At 31.1% G+C, this 20873-nt stretch overlaps 1 protein-coding gene across 4 annotated transcripts in view; it reads left to right on the top strand.

Annotated features, from left to right (window-relative positions):
• The window catches only part of LOC113552887, a 95217-nt gene that overhangs the window by 70104 nt on the left and 4240 nt on the right, over positions 1-20873 (top strand). For 3 of the 4 annotated variants that reach the window (XM_026955887.1, XM_026955886.1, XM_026955889.1), the window contains 21 exons: positions 466-998; positions 8158-8564; positions 9479-9579; positions 9769-10002; positions 10128-10314; positions 11571-11758; positions 11859-11974; positions 12068-12224; positions 12325-12486; positions 13311-13581; positions 13699-13913; positions 13999-14217; positions 14319-14495; positions 14718-14960; positions 15522-15686; positions 16866-17090; positions 17323-17520; positions 19034-19273; positions 19871-20113; positions 20195-20368; positions 20563-20846. In XM_026955887.1, coding sequence (XP_026811688.1) covers positions 466-998; positions 8158-8564; positions 9479-9579; positions 9769-10002; positions 10128-10314; positions 11571-11758; positions 11859-11974; positions 12068-12224; positions 12325-12486; positions 13311-13581; positions 13699-13913; positions 13999-14217; positions 14319-14495; positions 14718-14960; positions 15522-15686; positions 16866-17090; positions 17323-17520; positions 19034-19273; positions 19871-20113; positions 20195-20368; positions 20563-20846 — 4739 coding nt within the window. The remainder of the gene's footprint in view (positions 1-465; positions 999-8157; positions 8565-9478; positions 9580-9768; positions 10003-10127; positions 10315-11570; positions 11759-11858; positions 11975-12067; positions 12225-12324; positions 12487-13310; positions 13582-13698; positions 13914-13998; positions 14218-14318; positions 14496-14717; positions 14961-15521; positions 15687-16865; positions 17091-17322; positions 17521-19033; positions 19274-19870; positions 20114-20194; positions 20369-20562; positions 20847-20873) is intronic. The other variant, XM_026955888.1, reaches the window with a different exon arrangement.

Here is a 20873-nt window from a genome sequence, read left to right as displayed (position 1 = left end):
GCAGTGTCGATCGTTGACTGCGATATAGTTATACCTACCTAGTTTGTCTAATTATTAACCGTAATATTATTTAATGTTCGATGTTTTCATTATTATTTATTCGTTGTTTAGTCTTTACTATTTAGGGTCGTAAAGCTTACATAGCTCCCAATGTTTTATTTCAATACTAAGTCGTAATGTCTATAAGTCATATTAACATATTCTATATTATATTCCTATGAGTTTAAATGACATGTTGGCTGCACCGATTTTCTGACATTTTCTGTATCTCTGCGACGATATTTTTTATCGTCGTATCGTTTTATGACGATCGAGGAGTCCCGTGTTAATTTTTCCCCGAAGCCGACATTTTTTTCGGGACGGTTTTGCTTCTGTGAGCGTTTTTAACATTACCGCGAGACGCCGGTCGGCACGACCCCCGACACTCGAACAACGAACACTGACTCTATCGGACTCGTTTCGCAGACTGCGAGCTGTACATGTTGGCCGCCGAGTCGGGTCGGCTGTCGTCCAGAGACTTGCCGCTGGCCCGCGGTCAACAGCAACAGCAGTGCGTGGTCAGGTTCGTGCAGCGACACCGCGCCAGGTTGGTGGTCGACGTCGTCAAGCTGAACGTGCCGTGCAAACGCGGACGGCTCCAAGTGTTCGGCCACCAGCCGGTGTGCGGCAAGCTGGAGGACCTGCGCGAAGCTGACCGGCACTACGTGCTGGACGCGGGCCGGTCGCCGCCGCCCACCATCACGTCCACGGTGGGCCGGTACGCGTTCTCCATCGTCTACCGGTTGGCCGCCAACTGTTTCGACAACGACGTGGCCCAGCAGAACGGTACCGTCGTGTTCACGCCCGGTTCCGAGTGCCGGTACAAAGTCACTCAACCGTACGGTTACCGGTTGCGGTTGCTCATCAACTCTGTGCCGTTTGGTCATCAGACCGCGGACGCAGACGTGGCTGTCACCGCTGACTACGACCATGTAGCCACCACAGCCAAACCCATGACGGTCAGTACTGACATTATATAATTATTATTATTATTATTATCAAGGCCCCCACATACAATTTCGGGCTCTTGTACTAAATGTTTGTCCCGACCCATTTCAAAAATTACAAATAAATTTCAACCGGCCTACTAGCTCTTAAAATAACCGGGCCCCTGTACTCAAGGTCCATCAGCCCTCCCCCTTGTGGGGGCCCTGATCATTACTATTATTATTATTAGGTACGTATTATAATAAAAACTTCATGTTCGTTGTTTATTTATTTATTTATTTATTTGTATTTACGGTTTCGTAGTAATATTTAATATTTAAATGATATCCACGACTGCGTAAAACAACGATCAAAGATTCAAATTATTATTACCATTAATCACAACAGTGATGGTCAAATTATTTTTTCATTTGGTAGTGGAAGGCTGTTTTTTTTAATGCAGTTCGATCATTAAAATCTGTGCCTTGATTTATGCATGTGCACATGGAGCACTTGCACTTGGCCCCCAATTACTGGGGGCCCCCGGGTTCTGTAAGTTGTAGAAAATTGTTTTTTTTTTTAAATAAATTCCACAAAAATGTATTTTTAAAATGTAACACCAACTGTCAATGTTCAAAGTTTAGTATATTCTTATTACTAAATTGTTAGTTGAATTTTGGTTATTTTTGTCATTCCACATCCCAACGCTAATCAGTTACCATCACAAAACATTAAAATAATAATAATAGAAAATTGTTTGAACATCAGAAATATTTGATACCTAATAACTAATTTAAACTTTTTTATGATAAAATATTATAAAAATAAGTTAGGTTAGGTATAGAAACTTGTTATTTTTATTTCATTTTAGTTATATATTTTTATAATTTTATGGAAGACTGAAAATTAATTATTTTAATTTAAATTCGTATAATAAAATCCTTAAATATTTTTAATGTTTTAATATAGTATAATTTTTTTATGTTATTTAATTATAGTATTGTCTTTTCATTGTCCTTAATTTAGTAGACAAAGTAACTAAATTGTATTTATAGTACTTGAAATAACGTACAAATATTTTATGAGTTTTGAAATAGGTATTTTGTCATTTAACCCTTTTAACCATATAGAGTATACTCTATGCTTTTAAAATATAAATATTTTTTTTATTCCCCTTCCCCCCCCTAACCTATGTAGATTTTTTCTAAAACATTATTTTGAATTGAGGGCCCCCCAAAAAATTGTGCACTTGGCCCTAATTTTATTAAATCAGACTCTGGTTTAATAAGGTTATAAAATAAATCTATAAGCATTGTCTAGGAGACACCACGTTGAGGTTAACTGAGTTATATCCCCAAAAATGATTGAGTTTATTTATGTAGTATTAGTGATAAAAACTGAAAATTTAATTAATTTAAAAAAATATTAAAAAATATAATGGAAATAATTATTAAGTCGTGTAGTAATATAATAATCTCAATAAATAGAAAAAATAATTATGTGTAATTACTAATTATATACAGGATGATTCTTTTATCAAACAACACTCATTATTTCAAAAAGTATTAATGTTTTTGAAAATATTTTTGTATATAGTTTCAAGTTCTTAAAAAACAACGTTTTTATTAAAAATTTATATTTTTTATTATTTTTTATTCTTATAATTTTTTTACTTTTTGAATGACAACATAGTGTTTTAATTTCATATTTCAAAGCAGTATAATTTTCTGAGTATTTTGATACATAAAATTCGAATTTAGGGTGAGTAGTTTATGAGTTGTACTTATTTAAAGTTTAGACAAGCGGAGTAGTGAACAAACTTTTTGCGGGGTTACCCCGTACCATTCCACTCCGTGCAACTAAACTTTAAATACGTATCACTCATTAACTACTCGCCCTAAATTCGATTTTTATGTATTAAAATACTCAAACAATTATTCTGTTTCGGAATATGAAATAAAAATCTATGTTGTCATTCAAAAAAGTAAAAAACTTAAAAAATTATAAGGATAAAAAATAGTTAAAAATATAAATTTTTAATAAAAACGTTGTTTTTTTAACAATTTAAAACTATGTAAAAAAAATATTTTCAAAAACATTAATACTTTTTGAAATAATGAGTGTTGTTTGATAAAAGAATCACTCTGTATATTATATATTAAGGTAAAAATTTAAATTATACTGATTTTAATTAGCCAATTTTGTAAATATCTTTATCTGCTCTTGTAAAAATTATTCCTTTTCCAATGTTTTTTTCATGTATTGCCATAATTTATATTGATTGGAATATATACGGTACGAAATGCAAATTTAAATAATGGCGGTGTTGGGGTTAAGGTCAAAGTCAATATTTACCAAATCTTTATAATAACTAACGAATTTACAATACGTGACTTATCGACATCATCTACGATTCATCAGTGTTTTCTATGGTCTCGTTTAAATTCAGAGGGCTGCCGCGTACGGTTATTGAAAAATCTACTTTTATTTTTTCGAAACACTATTTGTCGTATCTGGATATAAATTTCGATCGATACTCAAGTGATTTGTAGCGGGCCATAAAACAATTTTATCACCAGACTTTATCGTTTCGGATCGATTCAAAATACTAAAAAATCGTTGCATGTATACATCGTCGTGTTTTACACGAAACCCTGTGGTTGGTCAGCCCACCATCAATAAACAAGCACTACAATCATTTGGGATCATTTTTCGAATGCCACGCAACATTTATTGCAAACGGTGTAAGTAAAATTGCGAATGAATACGTATGCGCTATACGATATGGTCGAAAGGGACTGAAGACTAAAACGATAACTATCTACTAACAGCCCCACGTCGAGTTTGTTGTTTTATCCGTTCGCTTTATTCGATTCTATACCTGTGAAAACGACGATAAGATGCATTGTTCATTCATTACCTGTTTTGAATTTGACTGCGTGTCTATGTATACAATAATTGTTGTGACAAAACGTAGTCAACTCTATGGTCTATAGAGCTTATAAGCCGAACATATCGATATAATAAAATTATATTATAGTTAATTAATATATGTCCTATACCTTATGTCTAATGATTATACTTGTATATTAAACTATCTAACGATACTATAGTATTAATACAAATATAGAACAGATATTTTTAAATTTCATTATAGTCAATAGATTTTATTTGAAAAAAAAATTAATTATAGTAATGGTCCAGTAGCTAATTAACTTCGTTTTTTTTTTATTTTGTCAGCTGAATTTCGTAGTTGCGTTTTCAAAATCTATGTCCAAATTTCAAAAGCTTATGAATAATCTAAATCAATATTAAATCAATTTTATTGATTTTTTCAAAAATTTTAAGTTCGAAAATAGACTGAACAATACAAAACATGTAAAAAAAAAAAATACCAAAACTATGCTACAAAAAAAACCTACATCATATTATCACAAAACACATTTGTACTGAATTACATTTTAAATATTTTAATTTCGTACAAATATGGTTTGCATAAAACTTCCAGCCCTAGACTAATTACCATAATACGTATAACGACATAACATATTGTATACACCATGTAGTAAACCTCGGTCGCACTGTTCTGCACCACGATCATTATAACCACGAGCTGAGCTTTATGGGTTTTATAAATAATATATAATATTATTATTAGTAGTAGTATTAAATTATAAGTCGATACTGACATAAATCATTAGAAGAACCTAACCCTAGGTTAGGATACTTTGATTAAATACCAATGTTTATACTACAATTCTATCACATAGTATACAAATGAGGCTCTGTGATCGGAATGGTGACCAACTTTGGTTAATTATCGTTCACGCTTACTATAAAAGTTACTATGCAGCGATAATTCTCCGTAGTTTCTTAAAATTCAATAAATATAGGGTAAATAATTTATTCATTCATTATTCATCCATATAATTAATGAATATACTTCAGATTTAATTTTCGATTAATGTTACCAATATTGGCAATATAGTTCACGATTAAAATTATATAATGGTGTTTGAAAAATGTATCAACCCTTAGCGTTTGATGAATAGGTCATAATATTGATAATAATGATGACGTTAATTTTTGATTACATTTTATACATGTATCTACTATGTAAGAATATTGTACAGTTACTTACCTTCATTAATAAAATGATAGACACGATAAGTTGATTAACATTATTTCCATCGACCGCGTTTTTCTCTAAAATTTGTCTATATGATAATACACATTTATACAATAATATTACATTGCTAACGACGTTTCTCATAACGTTTTATCAAAGAGAATAATTTCACTCGTATTACACGTTTCAGAATAATATTAAGTTTCCAATTAGTATTAAAATTTAGTTAATCACTAGTTATATAATAACACTCGTCAGTTGTATATTAGATGGATTAGTCAAGGGGAATGAAAAATAAAAATTAGATTTTTTATTATTATTTGGAAATTAGTTGTTTTTTGCTATTATAATATAATGTGAATATTGTTTAAATATAAATAGCATCAGCCAGATTATTTTGATTGAGAATAGAAAAATAATCGATTGTTCATATCGCGTATTTCGTACTCAGAACAGGTATCAAGGTATCTAAACGAAATAATAATAATAATGTTGAAGCTTTATATTTTATACTTGAAATAAATTGTTACAACATTTTCACTAACAAAAAAAAAAAAAGTAAACTATAAAAGCCAATATATATATATATATATATATTTAATATGACCTGACTAAATGTTCGTGTTATTTTCAAATATTAAATGTAAGCTATAAAAAAATCTACTAATGGCACAGTCATCAATTTAAAAAGGATATTAAAAGTAAAATCTCTTTTTTCAATATTAAATAAACATCCGGAATTAATTAATATTTAATGTTAATTACGATTTATCGATCGGATTAAATATGTGTTAAATTTTAATAGGATATCTATAAGCTCATTCTTACACTGCAGTTAATGTCCCTTTTTTCATACTGTGTCTCACTGATGTTTTATTCTATAACAACCAACTTTTGTTCATACGTTATTTTTTTTAAACGTCCCTTAATGTTAAATAGTTACGGAGCATTTAAATACACTAAAATATTTAATTTCTGAATTAATAATGAATTATTTTATTTCAATAATTAAATTTAAAAAAATAATCATGCTTATGCCTTGTTTTACCATGCAAAATATATTATATACTATACGCTTTTGCTATCTATATACAAACAGTATAAACACTAAAACGTTCTGTACTCGCCCACTGTTGACATTCACTACATCAAATTCACATCCTGTCCAATTATACACAATAATGAGTAAATTATATGATAACGCTATGTACTTAGTATACATGATCATATTGAAATGCATAATATATAATTATATATTTTGTATATTTGATTACACGAATAATACGAAACGATGAAAATGCATAGTATTACTTCATATTTACATGTTACATGACTATTTTACTAAGGTCTTACCACGAGTATCGAAACCTATTATGTAATATACACATATTATTCATAGAATTATACAATTAATTCTTAATACGTGTCATACAGACATATGCCAATGTTGCTATTATTACAAGGAATATGTGGAAGTGGCCACGTGGGTTACGATAATTTAAATAACTTATGCATGAATCCTACTTTTACGTGGGGCTTGGCGCATAATCATCTAGAAACGGACGGGGTGGCTCGTTACGTTGTGTTGGAGGTGATATGGAAGCTCGTTCATGACTATTTTCCGCTAGGCGACGAGTTAAAGTATAGAATTCACAATCACCTATAAAATATGTATATTATGTACAGGAATCAGATAATAAAAACAATTTTTATGAACCATTGTTGTATTTACATAATATAATCATGATAGATGATCAGTGGCATCACAAAAACGTTATCCATAAGAGGAAATATCATGAAGCTACCTACCCACCCATTCACGAATAAAATTAAAACCTGCCTGTGTATAATTTATTTTTATCAAAAAAAATAAAATTGATATTTTTTTACGATACCAATGAACATTAATGTAACGAGTTATTACATGTTTTATTACTTATAACTTCCTATAACTTCCAATAACAAATACCCTACTCATACAAGCTAATCGCATTTAATATTTTTCCAGTAATGGGGGTTCATTACATACAACCATATAGCGTGCATTTGGTTACGTACGAGGCTCATTCCTAAAATAAATCAATAAAATATATCTACAGTAATGCTAATTAATCACACTGAATTAAAATTAACATATTACTTATTTAATAACGATAGTAAAAACATAAAAATATGGTTGCACCCAAACAAAATCGACCACTCGCCTATAATTGTTTGAGGCAATTGTCCCAAAAAATATCTTTGTGACATCGTTGTAGATGATAATTTATGAGTAGGTAGTAGGTTTGGATCACTGAATTTATTACTAATATACATATAATATCTTTATTGGCTATATTATATCAGGGCTTGAAATCGAAATAAAAATTTTCGATTTTAATTTCAATTTTGCTTATCGATATCATTTTTTTCCGATTTCGATTTAAAAATAATATATTGATTTTGTGGTTTTATGATTTTTTTATTGATGCAGAATATCGATTTAATTATATTATGATTTCGATTTTAGTTTAGTTTTAAAATTTACAATATTGGAAAAAATATTTTTCCAAGCATTTTATTTAATAAGCCAAACGTGTGTAGGTACCTATCAAAATAAAACTTACAATAACAACAAGTCAACAACAATCGCTCGTCGAACCCCAATTCCTATAATAGTATTATCCTATAATGTGTATACTATATTGTAAATATTCTATTCTCAGAAAACAAAATATTAGATATTAGTTATTAATTATTAGTAGTTATTACTATCCACACTATTGTGCATGATATGCAATATGTATAGTCAATGTTATTGCCCAATTTAACAATGAGTGTGCTTATGAACAATATAAAATATAAATAGACTTGATGTCTGTTTGCTTGTATACTTTTGAATTTAAAATTAAATTTTATTTTTACATTTACTTAAAATCGATTGATTATGTAATGATTTTGATATAAATTATCGATTTTGAAATCGATTTCAAGCCCTGTATTATATCCATATTCCCAGTCAATACCTGAGTTATGTACAGACACAATGATACCACTTTATTATTGTTGTATATGTGCCACAGATCGACACACTTCCAATTCATCAATCAACCACCACGTGTCCGGGAACTTTGTTTCGGCTCACCGATGGCGCGGTCGGGTGGTTCTATTGCGCGCCGGTCGACGGTCCCAAACGACAGATGTCTATGGTATCTGAGACGAACGTGGTGCTGATGGAATCATCGTCAGCATCAATGCATGTGCCAACGCTGGTGGTATCGTACCGGGCCGAACCAATACCGGAAGTAGTGTCGCAGTGCCCATACGGTTCCGTGTCGCTTAGGGCGGGCCGGTGTCTGACCATCATTAACGAATTGCTCAACTGGGAAGACGCCGAAGAATATTGCACTCAAAATGGCGGTGGAGGTCATTTGGCCAGCATTGACAGTCATCGTACACAAATGCTCATTGACACAATATTGATTAATAGGTAAGACACATTTTCATATATTTTGTACATATTACACGTTTAGTGTATATGTATATATTATATCCTATACGCTGTGAATCGGTGATGTATATTATTTGCGATATAATTCTCTTATAGAAACCTCCTTTTCTGTTTTCCAGCAAAATTTTATTAAAAAATTAATATCACGTGATAACACATTCGATCTTATGATAAGGTAGGTAGTGAGTTCTAATATTAGGTAACGTAGGTACTAATAATGAGTAACCTCCTTTATAAACAATAGTCCATTGAATTTACATTCTTTATTGAATAATTTGTATATTATACATAATTATTGTTAAAATTGCAATATTATGGATTATCTATAATAAGTACAATATTATAGGTACTTACACGTGTAAAATATTATCTTTAAAGATAGTCGCTAGTTGTCTTGTTCCAATAACATTTTTTCTATTGTTCATTTTATTTAATTTGGGAGCACAATATCATCGTGGTCTACCAATAACTCAGCGGAAAAATAATTTTTTAAAACTCACGCATAGTCAAAGATTCATACCAGAAAGTAAATGGTATGGGCAAATTAATGAAAGCAGAATAGGAAGTTTTTAGAGTTATACTTGTATTTTATAAAGCGAGCGTTGTAAGTTCTAATAATGTAAAGATAAATTAAAATTAAAAACACTCATTTTTCTACTAATAAGCGAGTATACAATATTTACAATATATGCGTAAATTGTATATTACATTTATAAAACATAAATCAGAAATAGCTCTTATTGTTTACAGATAAATTCTGTTTTTTTTATTAATATGATTCTCTTATAATTTATTTGTGACTTAAACATTCGTTCGAATGATAAGGATATGATTCGGCCAATACGAACAATATTATATTTGTATAAGAATAATGTTGATTTTTTTTTTTTAAGCCCGAGTTATAGTGATAACGCTCCGTATTGGATCGGAGCTACAGACATGAACAACGAAGGGTTTTTCAAATGGACAGATTCATCGCCGTTCACTTATTCCAGTAAGTCGAGTAATTAACGGTGTCGCATAGAATAATAAGTACACAAAGGAATCTTACTAAATAGTTAAACGATTTATTGGCCTTATATTATCAATGATAACCGACCACTGATGCACTAATGATATCTAATAATTTGATGCGGATAAACAGACGATAACCGGTGTATCTGTTTTATCGTTTATTTTGTAGATTGGTATCAAGGACACATACACCAACCTTATAGTGGACCAAATTCAAAACAGCCTAACGACGATGGACTTAGTAGACAAGACTGTGTTGAACTAAGACAAGTGTACAGGCCCCAAAACCGGTTGCTCAAGTACTTTAATCGAAATTCGTCTTACACTTGGAACGACCGCGATTGTTCTGTGAAAAATCGATTTCTATGCCAAACGCAACAGCACACCTCTTTAAACGATTATGGTAACGGTTTAATCTACACCGTAGGTTGTAGGGTGTCATTTTTAATAAATTATGAGTGTAGAGAAATTATGAAAATAATATTAGCTATATGTTTTATAAATTGTATTTGTATATAATTTTGTTAGATCCGGACGAATCGAGTTGTAATGTCACGATGAAATTAACCAGCGAGATGAGATTCGCCTCGGTATCGAGTCCAGGTTTTCCACAACCTTATCCTGACAACCAAGATTGCACTTTCATTGTAGAAGTGCCTCGAGGTTATCAGATTGAAGTCGAATTCGAAGAACTCATGTTGGAAAACGAATCAACGTAAGTTTAAATTCACATTGTAAAAACAATATAGCGAAAATTATATAATATAGGTACATCTATATTTATTCTGGAATGAAGGTTAAGGTGATTTTCTTTCCAAATTTCGTATATTTGAATAAACATCATAATTTATAATAGCAACTATTGAATTATATATAATACATAAATTCAAGTACATTACATTACATAACTATCAGTGTAAAAAAATAGGTAATATATAGGTAATTATGTATTTATGAAAATTACAGTAGGGAATAACTAAGCATATTTATATATTTTTTTAATGAAGTATAGATATGCTGGATTTAATTGCTTTCTTAATTATTTATTAATTGCCAATTTTATATATATTTTACGGGCGCATGTAAACTCCACCACCAGAACTTTTTTTTAGAGTTAAATCCATCAGAAAAAAACAACAGGTAAAAATGAGTTAACTCCGTAGACTCATCCAGTAGAAACGAAAATCAGGTAACAATATAATATGAATACCTATAAATTATTATTAAAAAAAAAAAAAATCATGATTTTTATAATGATAATCGTCCACATTAAAAAAAAAGTTACGCGTAATATACTAAAAACATATAATACTTAAAAATAAAAAATTCCTAAGCTAATAGTATAAATTTGATATACTTAAAATAAATAATAATAAAAAATTTAACAATAATAATTGTCCACATTAAATAATAGTTAGTTATGTCAAAAAGTATATAAAACTCAAAAATAAAAATAATAATAACTGTCCGAATAAATCAATGATACAAATTGTAATGTATATATTATATTACGTTCAATAATTATAATTAATAATAGTAATAAATAATAATCATAAAATATATAGGTATGTTATGTTAAACTAATATCAACTTTAGTAATTTTGACGCAATACGCAACGGATGTCAACGTATTTAATGTAGGAAGGTCTAAACACTGGCGGAGTTTCTATATACCCATTACAGGTAAAAAAATAAAACCGGAGGAGTTAAAATTATACTTTTTCATTATCTTTTTATCCAACCCGTATTCCGGCGCCCCGGCGGAGTTTACGATCACCCATTTTATACTAGTTGTTATAATTTGTACGCGTTTAGTAATATTTTTTTGATGGAGAATCGATATTTTTTTTGTTGTCACTCAACTCGCAAGAATTATTGTCTATTCTCTTTTTCGTTCCGTTTAAAGTCATGATTACTAGTTGTAAAATATCCCAATCTAAAGTTGCATACTGCATACACGGTGGTTTACAGTTGCAGTTACGATTACGTCGAATTAATTCCGGGTGATGACGACGAGGGCCCTAAACACTGCGGTGATAAGAGCGACATACTCAAACTAACTAGGTTCGTCACGAGGAGAACCAAATTGAGGATACATTTCGTGTCCGATTATTCGCACTCGTTCAGCGGATTCAAGGCTCGCGTATCCGCCGAACACGGTAAGTAATGCACGTCAGGTGACTCAGTGATACATATTACAGGTTACCGTTCTGGCAATATCATTGGCTAATCGAGTTTTATGTTTTGCGTGATAAACAGTCAACAACGAGTGTGACGACGCGAGACAGCAAATGTTCAATGGGTCTTGTTATTTGTTTGCCAGTTACCCGGAAGTGTCTTGGCACACCGCTAAGAGTATCTGCAATGGAATTAAAGTATATTTCAAACTATTGTTTTTATAGATATAGAATTTATGGTTTTCTAAAACATTTTTAAAACTCTTATGTATTTGTGTGCCGTTTTCCAAGGCGGAATTGACGAGCGTCCATAATGCCGAGGAAGAACAGTTCGTCGAATCTTTTATTCGGGAATCGACGGAAAGCAGATCCGCGATTTATTGGTTAGGTGGAACGTGGAATGATAAATCCTGGTACTGGGTGGACAACTCAACAGAAACGTTTTCAGGTTTGTCTAGCGTTGTTTACGTATTAGGTATTTCTTAAAAAAAATTATTTCACATAATAAAATAAATTGCTGTTACAACTATAATGTGTAATATACACAGCTTGGTTGGCAACCGACACTACGAACGCAATGTCGTACAAGGATATGTGTCTCGCGATTAGTTGGCTATCGTCACCACCTGTAAATTTACCCAGGGGTCTTTACTGGACCGCCAACGACTGTAACACGGTCGGAGGGTATATTTGTAAAAAAAATCAAACAAGTAAGTACTTACCATTTTATAATAACAATAACGATAAAAATATTATGTCATAACGTTGTATTGAATACGGTGTTGTCACTTATATTGATAATATATCATATTATAATGTATAGTGATAGAAGTATACATATAAAAGCAGTGTCAGCTGCAGCGTGTTAATTGGGATGGCTAATGAAAAAACCTTCGCCGTAAAAATAAATATGTTTACATGACGACAAAATATCAAACTATGGTTTTTGTAACGTGTCGATCGATATTGAAACCCGGTCGAGTGTTTGACCCTAACATTCGAATTGGTATAAAATACAATTATTTATTGTTAAAACGAACAAAAAATATTTTTAAAAATTAAAAATGTCCTTCAATATTTATTATTAAATTATGATAAATTGTTTTTCAAAACATTGATAAAAAAATAGAATTAGATAGGTACATAACTTATTAATCAATTTCCTTAAGATCCTTTATACATGTTCCAGAATTAAACTATATCATATTTGTTATAACAATCATATACTAAATGAGTTAAATTATAATCATTTGAATCCCGCTTAGTTTTTTCATAAAAATTATAATCAATTCTGATTTTCAATCAATAGTATAAAGTAAATTTTAATCATAAAAATATGTATTATAATAATTTTAAACTCTTAAAAGTATGTATAATATAATTTAACTAAATTGTCTAGGACATATTGTCTAATTATGACATAATCTGGATAATGCTAAAATTAATAAATGATACCTAATACATTATTTAATAATATCAATGGGTGATGTGTATTTACTAACTTAATATAAATTGTTAAAATTATTGAAACAAGAATTATCGGACCAATACAATTTAAACACCACAATGTCCGGCGTAAAAGGAATAATAACGTCGTTAAATTATCCGGCCAATTATTATCACAATTTGGACTATTGGATACACGTGATCGGGCCATACCAGTCACGTATCGTGTTCCAGTTTGATTCAATAAACATTGAGCCACAATCCGATTGTCTTTACGATTTCGTTGCCGTGGTGGAACCGAAAGAACGCGAAAATCGAACAATGACAGTTTGCGGTTACCGCGGAAGTCATCTGGAAGAGTGAGATTATATTTTTATTATTATTTATAATTTATCTGATATAAATTTAAAAAATAAAATAATAACATACAAAAATCTACAACGGCTTAACAATGTTGAATGTGCGTGATGTTGCAGTTACATCTTCGTTACTGATTCGAATGAGGCGTTCGTGCATTTTCATTCAGACTATTCCGTGTCCAGTTCAGGTTTTCATCTCTTGTGGAACACTGTCGACATGTCCGGTTGTCCGTCGCAAACGCTGTCTGCTCTTGAAGGGCAAGTTGTCAGTCCAAACTATCCTAACTTCATACTTCCAAATCTCAACTGCGTCACCATGATACTAGCACCAGGTGAGGTCTAGGGCAATGGCTATAAAACCATTTAACTATCGTGACTCGTGAGCGCGATAATAATATGCACTTTTACGTCTTTTAGTCGGGCACCGTATATGGATCGATTTTGTTGACTATAACTTGGATGAATCCCAAACTTTCAAGTTGTATCTGTCGAGAACTGCAGACAATATAACTCCGTTTAGATATCGAAACTCAATTAATGACGGTGCGTTTTTGTCGGAAGGCGAGAGCGTTAACATCGAATACTCTACAAACCGCATGCCGAGAGGGAGAGGTTTCAAAATAGCGTACAAAATGGGTACGTACGGCTAACAATATTATTGTATAGGAGTACAACAACGATTAAAATACTGCGACTATATAATGTCATCGTGTGCTTGAAAAAATAACGAATTTTAGTGGTGGACTTTGACGAAGAACGCGCGATCGTGCTGGAGAATGACACATCCGGATTCATGTACAGACTAAATTATCCGTTGCCGATGCACTTTCCTAAATTGCGATACAAACAGAGACTGTTAGCTTCGATCGGACAAAATATCCAATTGCAGTTTAACCGAGTGGTGCCGGCGCAAAGTAAGAGTTTCAAAAAATAAATACATCGAAATCATAACTAAACGAAATTATAAATTTCAATGGCTATAAAACTATATATTATACCTGATACATTTAAATATACTAATGGTCGTCATCGACATGATATGATTATATGAGTACGTCGCAACCTAACTTCGGGTGTCGCGTCTTCATAGACCGATTTTCGTCATGAATATATTTTTCAATTGATATTTTTTCCAGTGGACACGGCGTTAGGCCGTACTGTATGCCCGGGACAGCAGTCAACGACTGTTATCGAGATCCACGATCACTACGCCGCTGAGAACGGAACTTGGTGGCTATTGTGTGAAAACACTGAACAGCCGAAATCCGTGCCGATATCGATCACTTCGTTTCTCAACTCGATGTCCGTAGTCGTTGTTTATGGCCAGAAACCGGCAATGGATATAGCATCCGCAAATATTTCAGTGAACGTAAAACCCGGTTAGTATTAAACTTTTATGCGATTATCATATCGTATAATCGCGTATGTTATTGTGTAGGAATAGTTTTATATTTTATGCGTTGTAGCTTTTGGTCGATCGTGAAACGTTTATAATGTAAAAATATAAACGATTTAAAGCAGATGTTGTAGTTATATTAATGTATTATTTTTATGCATTTTGGTTAACTATTTTCTGCTGAAATCACCGTGAGTTATATAAAAGCTTAGAAAATTGAATACGGTGCTGTCTTGTATATATTTATGATCGAACACAAATTTTGTTTTTGAAGAGGTGATTTTTTTAAAGTTATTTATGTTACAAACTATTTATTTAAAAACAAAAAAAATCAACATACTCTCGTTTGAATTATCACCAACTCCTCAGGTACATACAGACCCACCATTTCTGATAATCTTCTTGCGCGGTATATTATAATTTAATATATTTCTATAGTATGATATTTATTTAATAATTACATTCACTATATAATATTGTCTAAAAATCTACACATCATTATAAAATTGAATATGTTGTAATTTTTCCCATGTATAATGTATAGATGCTGAATCCAAAAAGAAACTTGTTGCCTTGGCAAAGATTCCGGAAACAGCCAACAACACTAGAATTGAGTCTTGCAAGCCCAATCCTTGCGTAAACGGTGGTACGTGTGTTATCCGAAAAGCAACGCACACGTATCACTGCAAGTGTCACGGAAACTATACTGGTAATTATACGATTTTTAAATAACTACTTTGAAATAGTTTATATTATTATATTTACGATATTTGCATACATTTATCGAATGTCGAAAATAATATACCTGTGTAGGAAGTAAAATGTGTATCTTTTTTTCCAATATTTTCAGGCTTTTCAACATTTTAACATTATAATAATACATAATAATAATAATCCTATTATGCTAATACATTAATTTATTTTAATCTTAGTCAAATAATGACTATTAAAATTGTTTAATCTATTTTCAATTTTATTCCATAACTTATTTTTCAATCTACTTTTTATCTCGTTCATTTTTATCGTACTTTTCCCATTACATCACTTTCACTATGATAAATTTGGATGACATATAATTATTATATCAATTAATATTTAAAGACTAATATTTTATATGTAATATAAAAATATTTATTGGATACCTATAAATTATACAGGTATTTAACACAGATTCCCTATAGTATTTAAGTATATTCTGCTTTGTCATGATCATAAAATGTGGATAAGCCTATAAGGAAATATTGCATATTTTATAAAATATTTCTATTTGGACTGTAAACTGTATTGTATTTTTACATTAATAGACTTATGAAACCGGAAAATATAACAAAAAGGCAAATATAATAATAGATTTAATGCGACCATCATAAAACCATAAATAGTACTTATGTAAAAATAAAACAAAATATCTTTGTCTTTATAAAGATCAATATTTTTATACAAAACATTTTGCAATAGAAATCAATTAGCAACGGTTGTAACTTTTATGGATTAATATTTGTAATACTGTACAGTAACCAAAATTGAAGTGTCAAACGCGAAATCAAGTTTCAAAAATAATTATTTTATTTGTTTAAATAAACATAAATAATAATATATTTAATTCAATAGTTATAGGTAATTAATTTCTGTAAAATAAATTTAAAATTAAAAAGTAAAATAAACACGAAATGTTCAAAACTAAGTCTAGCATTAGTTTTACGCAATGCTTAATTTTCATCGTGAACTATAGATAAATCCATTTAAGCCAAAAACTTAAAATTGAAAAAGTCAAACTAAAATGATTAACGACGATTTGTCGGTACTTCTACACGTTTAAAAACGTTTTCAAAAAACTTATATATTTTATATAACAGTATAACACTAAACGATTATTTAATGTATACAGGAACGTTCTGTTCGCTTACGTACTGTGATCTGGGATATTGCGTTTTTGGCGAGTGTGTCTTAGCTGGCAGTAATGGCTTTGAATGCAAATGCCAGTACGGTTACATGGGACGGTTTTGCGATAAAAAGATCAAACCATGCGAACTGAATCCATGCAAGGACCGAGGCGATTGTGTGTCTTTGGGCGATTCCGACTACCAATGCAGGTGTTATGCTTACTGGACGGGTAAGTACATTTTACCCAGTGCCTGCCTATTCGCAAACGACAGACGGGGAAAGATAATAAAAATAATGTTCTAGTTTATAATATGAATACTACTACTATTATATAACTATAATACTATATAAATAACCAGTAAAACATAACAACATGAACACGTATATAGTCATATAGGGTTACCTTTACGGATTTGATTCACGTCACGCGTTATGTATATATGATATTTATTGTATTACAGGTGATCAGTGCGAGAGAAAAGTTCTGCACATCACGTATAAGCCGTTAACGGAACGAATGCTTCAAGAACCATTTTGGCTGGGTCTACTCACCGTGTTCGTGGTCATGGGCATACTGGGAATAATATGGTGTGCCAAACGTCACGTACCTGAAAAAATTGAGAAAATATTATCCGAAGAAGCCGAACGCAGTAGACACTGTGAGTATACAAATGGGATTAACCACCTCACCCACTACATAATATATTCGTATATAACCGTATAGATATAGATAATTGAATTTTTATACGCACACCAGTATACACATAGTAGGTAGATCCTATTGATACCTATATAATATTGTCAGTTCGAATGAAAATAGCAAAAAATTGGTACAGGCAGGCAGTACGCTGCAATAGATCTCATATTGTTTATATGTACATGAATATATAATATAGTTTATATTATAATATATAACTATAGGTTTGTGAATGTCGAATGGTAATAATAACATATAAAAACATTTATAATGAAATTATAATACGTATATACATAATAATAATAATAATAATAAAAACGAATTAATAATATGATAATAAAAAATAAAAAAATTAAATAAAGAAACATATTATTATTTTGACCAAAATTGAGTGTTGAAAGAAAATTCAAATCGTGTTATACTTTTTTCGTCCACGGATCGACTTGATCGAATTTTATTTGCAAGAACTGAAGTTTTAAATTTATTACAATTCTATAATAATTTATCTTCTGAAACTAAAACTTTTAATTAAAAAAAAATAAATACTCTTCTAAGAAAAACTTTTAGACTAGCAGAATAGTTTTTGAAAATAATAGTATGTATCATGTTTACTAATATATTTCAATATATTCGCATCCCGTTAGTTATTTAAAACGATTAATTTCAATAAACAAGTTTGAAAAGCCCGATGCTGTTTTAAGTGCTGATATATCTAAAACAAAAAAATATATACTTACAGTGGATTTATAACATTTTATATTATCGAATGTACATAATAAAACATAATCAGATAGCAAATGACCTAGCAACACTTTATTTTAGATTAATAAAAAATATATAGTGCAATGAATAATGATAATAACTAATAAGTTATAACTAATAATATTTGGTTAATGTCTATTTTTTGTTAACTATATTCCAATGACTGTGACTTTCTATGCATTATATAATTATTTATACAGTATGTCAGTATACGTCATACATTATAATACGCACAGTGCGTACTCTATTTTAAAAGAAACTCTCCGAACAAACGGATCGTATAACACGATTTTTCAAAAAAAAAAATTGTCGTTCATGGTTTTTCTGTTACACTGAAAATCCTGTAATAATAGACAATATAGTAGGTATACCAATAGCATTAACGATATTCCTTCTAGTCCCTTACATAGGCGCTATTTGGGCTTATAGCTTTCCGAACATTTTACACGTTTCAGTAATTCGGCTAAATTTCGTGTCAAATTATCGATCGAAAATATAGTAACATAGTTTAGCTCTCCATCTCCTTTGTATTCTCACCCAAAATGTTTTCCATGAAATTACCCCTATATTATAGTTTATTTATGCGCAAATCTGACCCACCACTGTGGGCGTATAGACTTTTGTACTACACTGCAATACATGAATTTAGCCGGCGGCCGGCGATACACGTTATCGATACAAATGCGTTGTATTTATATGATATAATTATATAGTTACAGTGAATGCTTCCGGGCGGATGTCGAGCGTACGGGGTGAACTCCTGGTGCCGACTGTGAAAACAAACGGCGCGACACCATCGGAGGGTGGTAATTCGCCGCCGCCGCAGCCGAAAACGTTCCTCAGACGATTGGGTATACGAAAACCTTCATTAATGAGCCTCACCAGTCCGTTACAGACGGGCCGGACGGCCCGTACGTTCAGCCTGGACGATTTACTCAGGCCACAAGTTCCGAGTAAGGTGTCGACTATACGCCCTCTCCCAAAACCCTTCACTACCTATTCGCACCGCATTGCACTTTACAATATTATAATTATTACTTATACTTCTATACTTCTATTTCTATAATTAAATACATAATTGTATGTATATATATATATAAATACACACATACACACACATATACATATATTGGCACCTCACCTGGACTTGCTCTCTAACACTATCTATCTATTATTATTAGTGTTATTAACGTTTTTCGTGTACATATAAGTATTGACCTACGTCAAATCATTTTTTTAAATTTAATAATCACAATTATTCACAGAAATAAAAATTATGTAATATAATGTACATTTATTACTATTATCAGTATAATCATTGTAATAATACCTATACGTCACGACTCACAACACTATACGTATTTTAGCTTGTATATAATATTTTACTTACCTATAAATACATAGCACGTAATTTATGTCTTGTAAATATAATACATAAAATATATATATATATACGAGTATATATATATATATATATTATTATTAAATATGATGAATTAAAGTAGAGCGTTTGTGGATATTGTTGATTAAGAACAATCGTTTTATTTTAGGATTCAATCAATATCGCGCCAAACAAAAAAGTGCTTCGCCGTCGAAATTTCGTACCACTATAGCTGATAAGTCAGAAATACTTCAACAGCTCATATCACCTGGACTAGAACGACAAGCTAGTTTCAATGACGAAATCAACTTAGTAGATAAGCTATCGACTAATAATATCGGGCCTAACGACATTCTCTTACCACAGTCAAATATTTCACAAGAAACGAGTTTCTCAAACGACTGTTCAATAGGTGATGTACACAATCTATTTATAAATCAATACTTATGAGCTAATGAAAAAAATTGACTAAATGTTATTATTTGTAATGCAGACGAAGCTGTTCAAAAAATTGAAAAGAAAGTTACGTTTGCCAGGCTGATGAATAAATTTCAATCAGAAATGAGTTCTACAAGTTCAGAAGTAGAAGCTCAATCTAAACGAACTTTGAGAAGACCATGTCCCAATCAAGGCAGTGATTCTTTGTCCAGTCTAGAAGGCGTACTAGGTATATTAATATCGATTTAACATGAGTCTATAAATTAAATTTTATGCAGAAATCTGATTAAGTTACTTATTTAATTCATGATATTTTTGGTTTTTAAATTACATGGTTTAAATATTAGAAATGTGTGTTCAAGATATTGAAACTGTACTAGCTTTATTTAAATGATTAAAGTGATACTGATTCGTTTTTGATAGAGAACCGAAATCCAAATACACTGTCACTAAATCAATACCAGCAACAAACGGGTCAAAAAGCCATGAGCGCTGATTCGATTTTGGCCATGTTTCGGAATTTTAACACGGCAATGGCGATGACGGAAATGAGTAATTACTTATCAGCATCTACAACACCAAGTTGCTCTAGTCTGCAAGACGAAGTAGTAGGCAGCGAAGATGAATCACTAATGTCAAATACTGTTCATTCGCCAAGTGGTGGCAAAGAATCCCCCACGCGATATCGTTACTCTAACGTGATTCAAGTGAGTCGAGCGATGTAGAAATACACT

This window comes from Rhopalosiphum maidis, chromosome 2, assembly GCF_003676215.2.
Source record: "Rhopalosiphum maidis isolate BTI-1 chromosome 2, ASM367621v3, whole genome shotgun sequence".
NCBI lineage: Eukaryota > Metazoa > Arthropoda > Insecta > Hemiptera > Aphididae > Rhopalosiphum > Rhopalosiphum maidis.
This window is presented reverse-complemented; position numbering and strand designations above follow the sequence as displayed.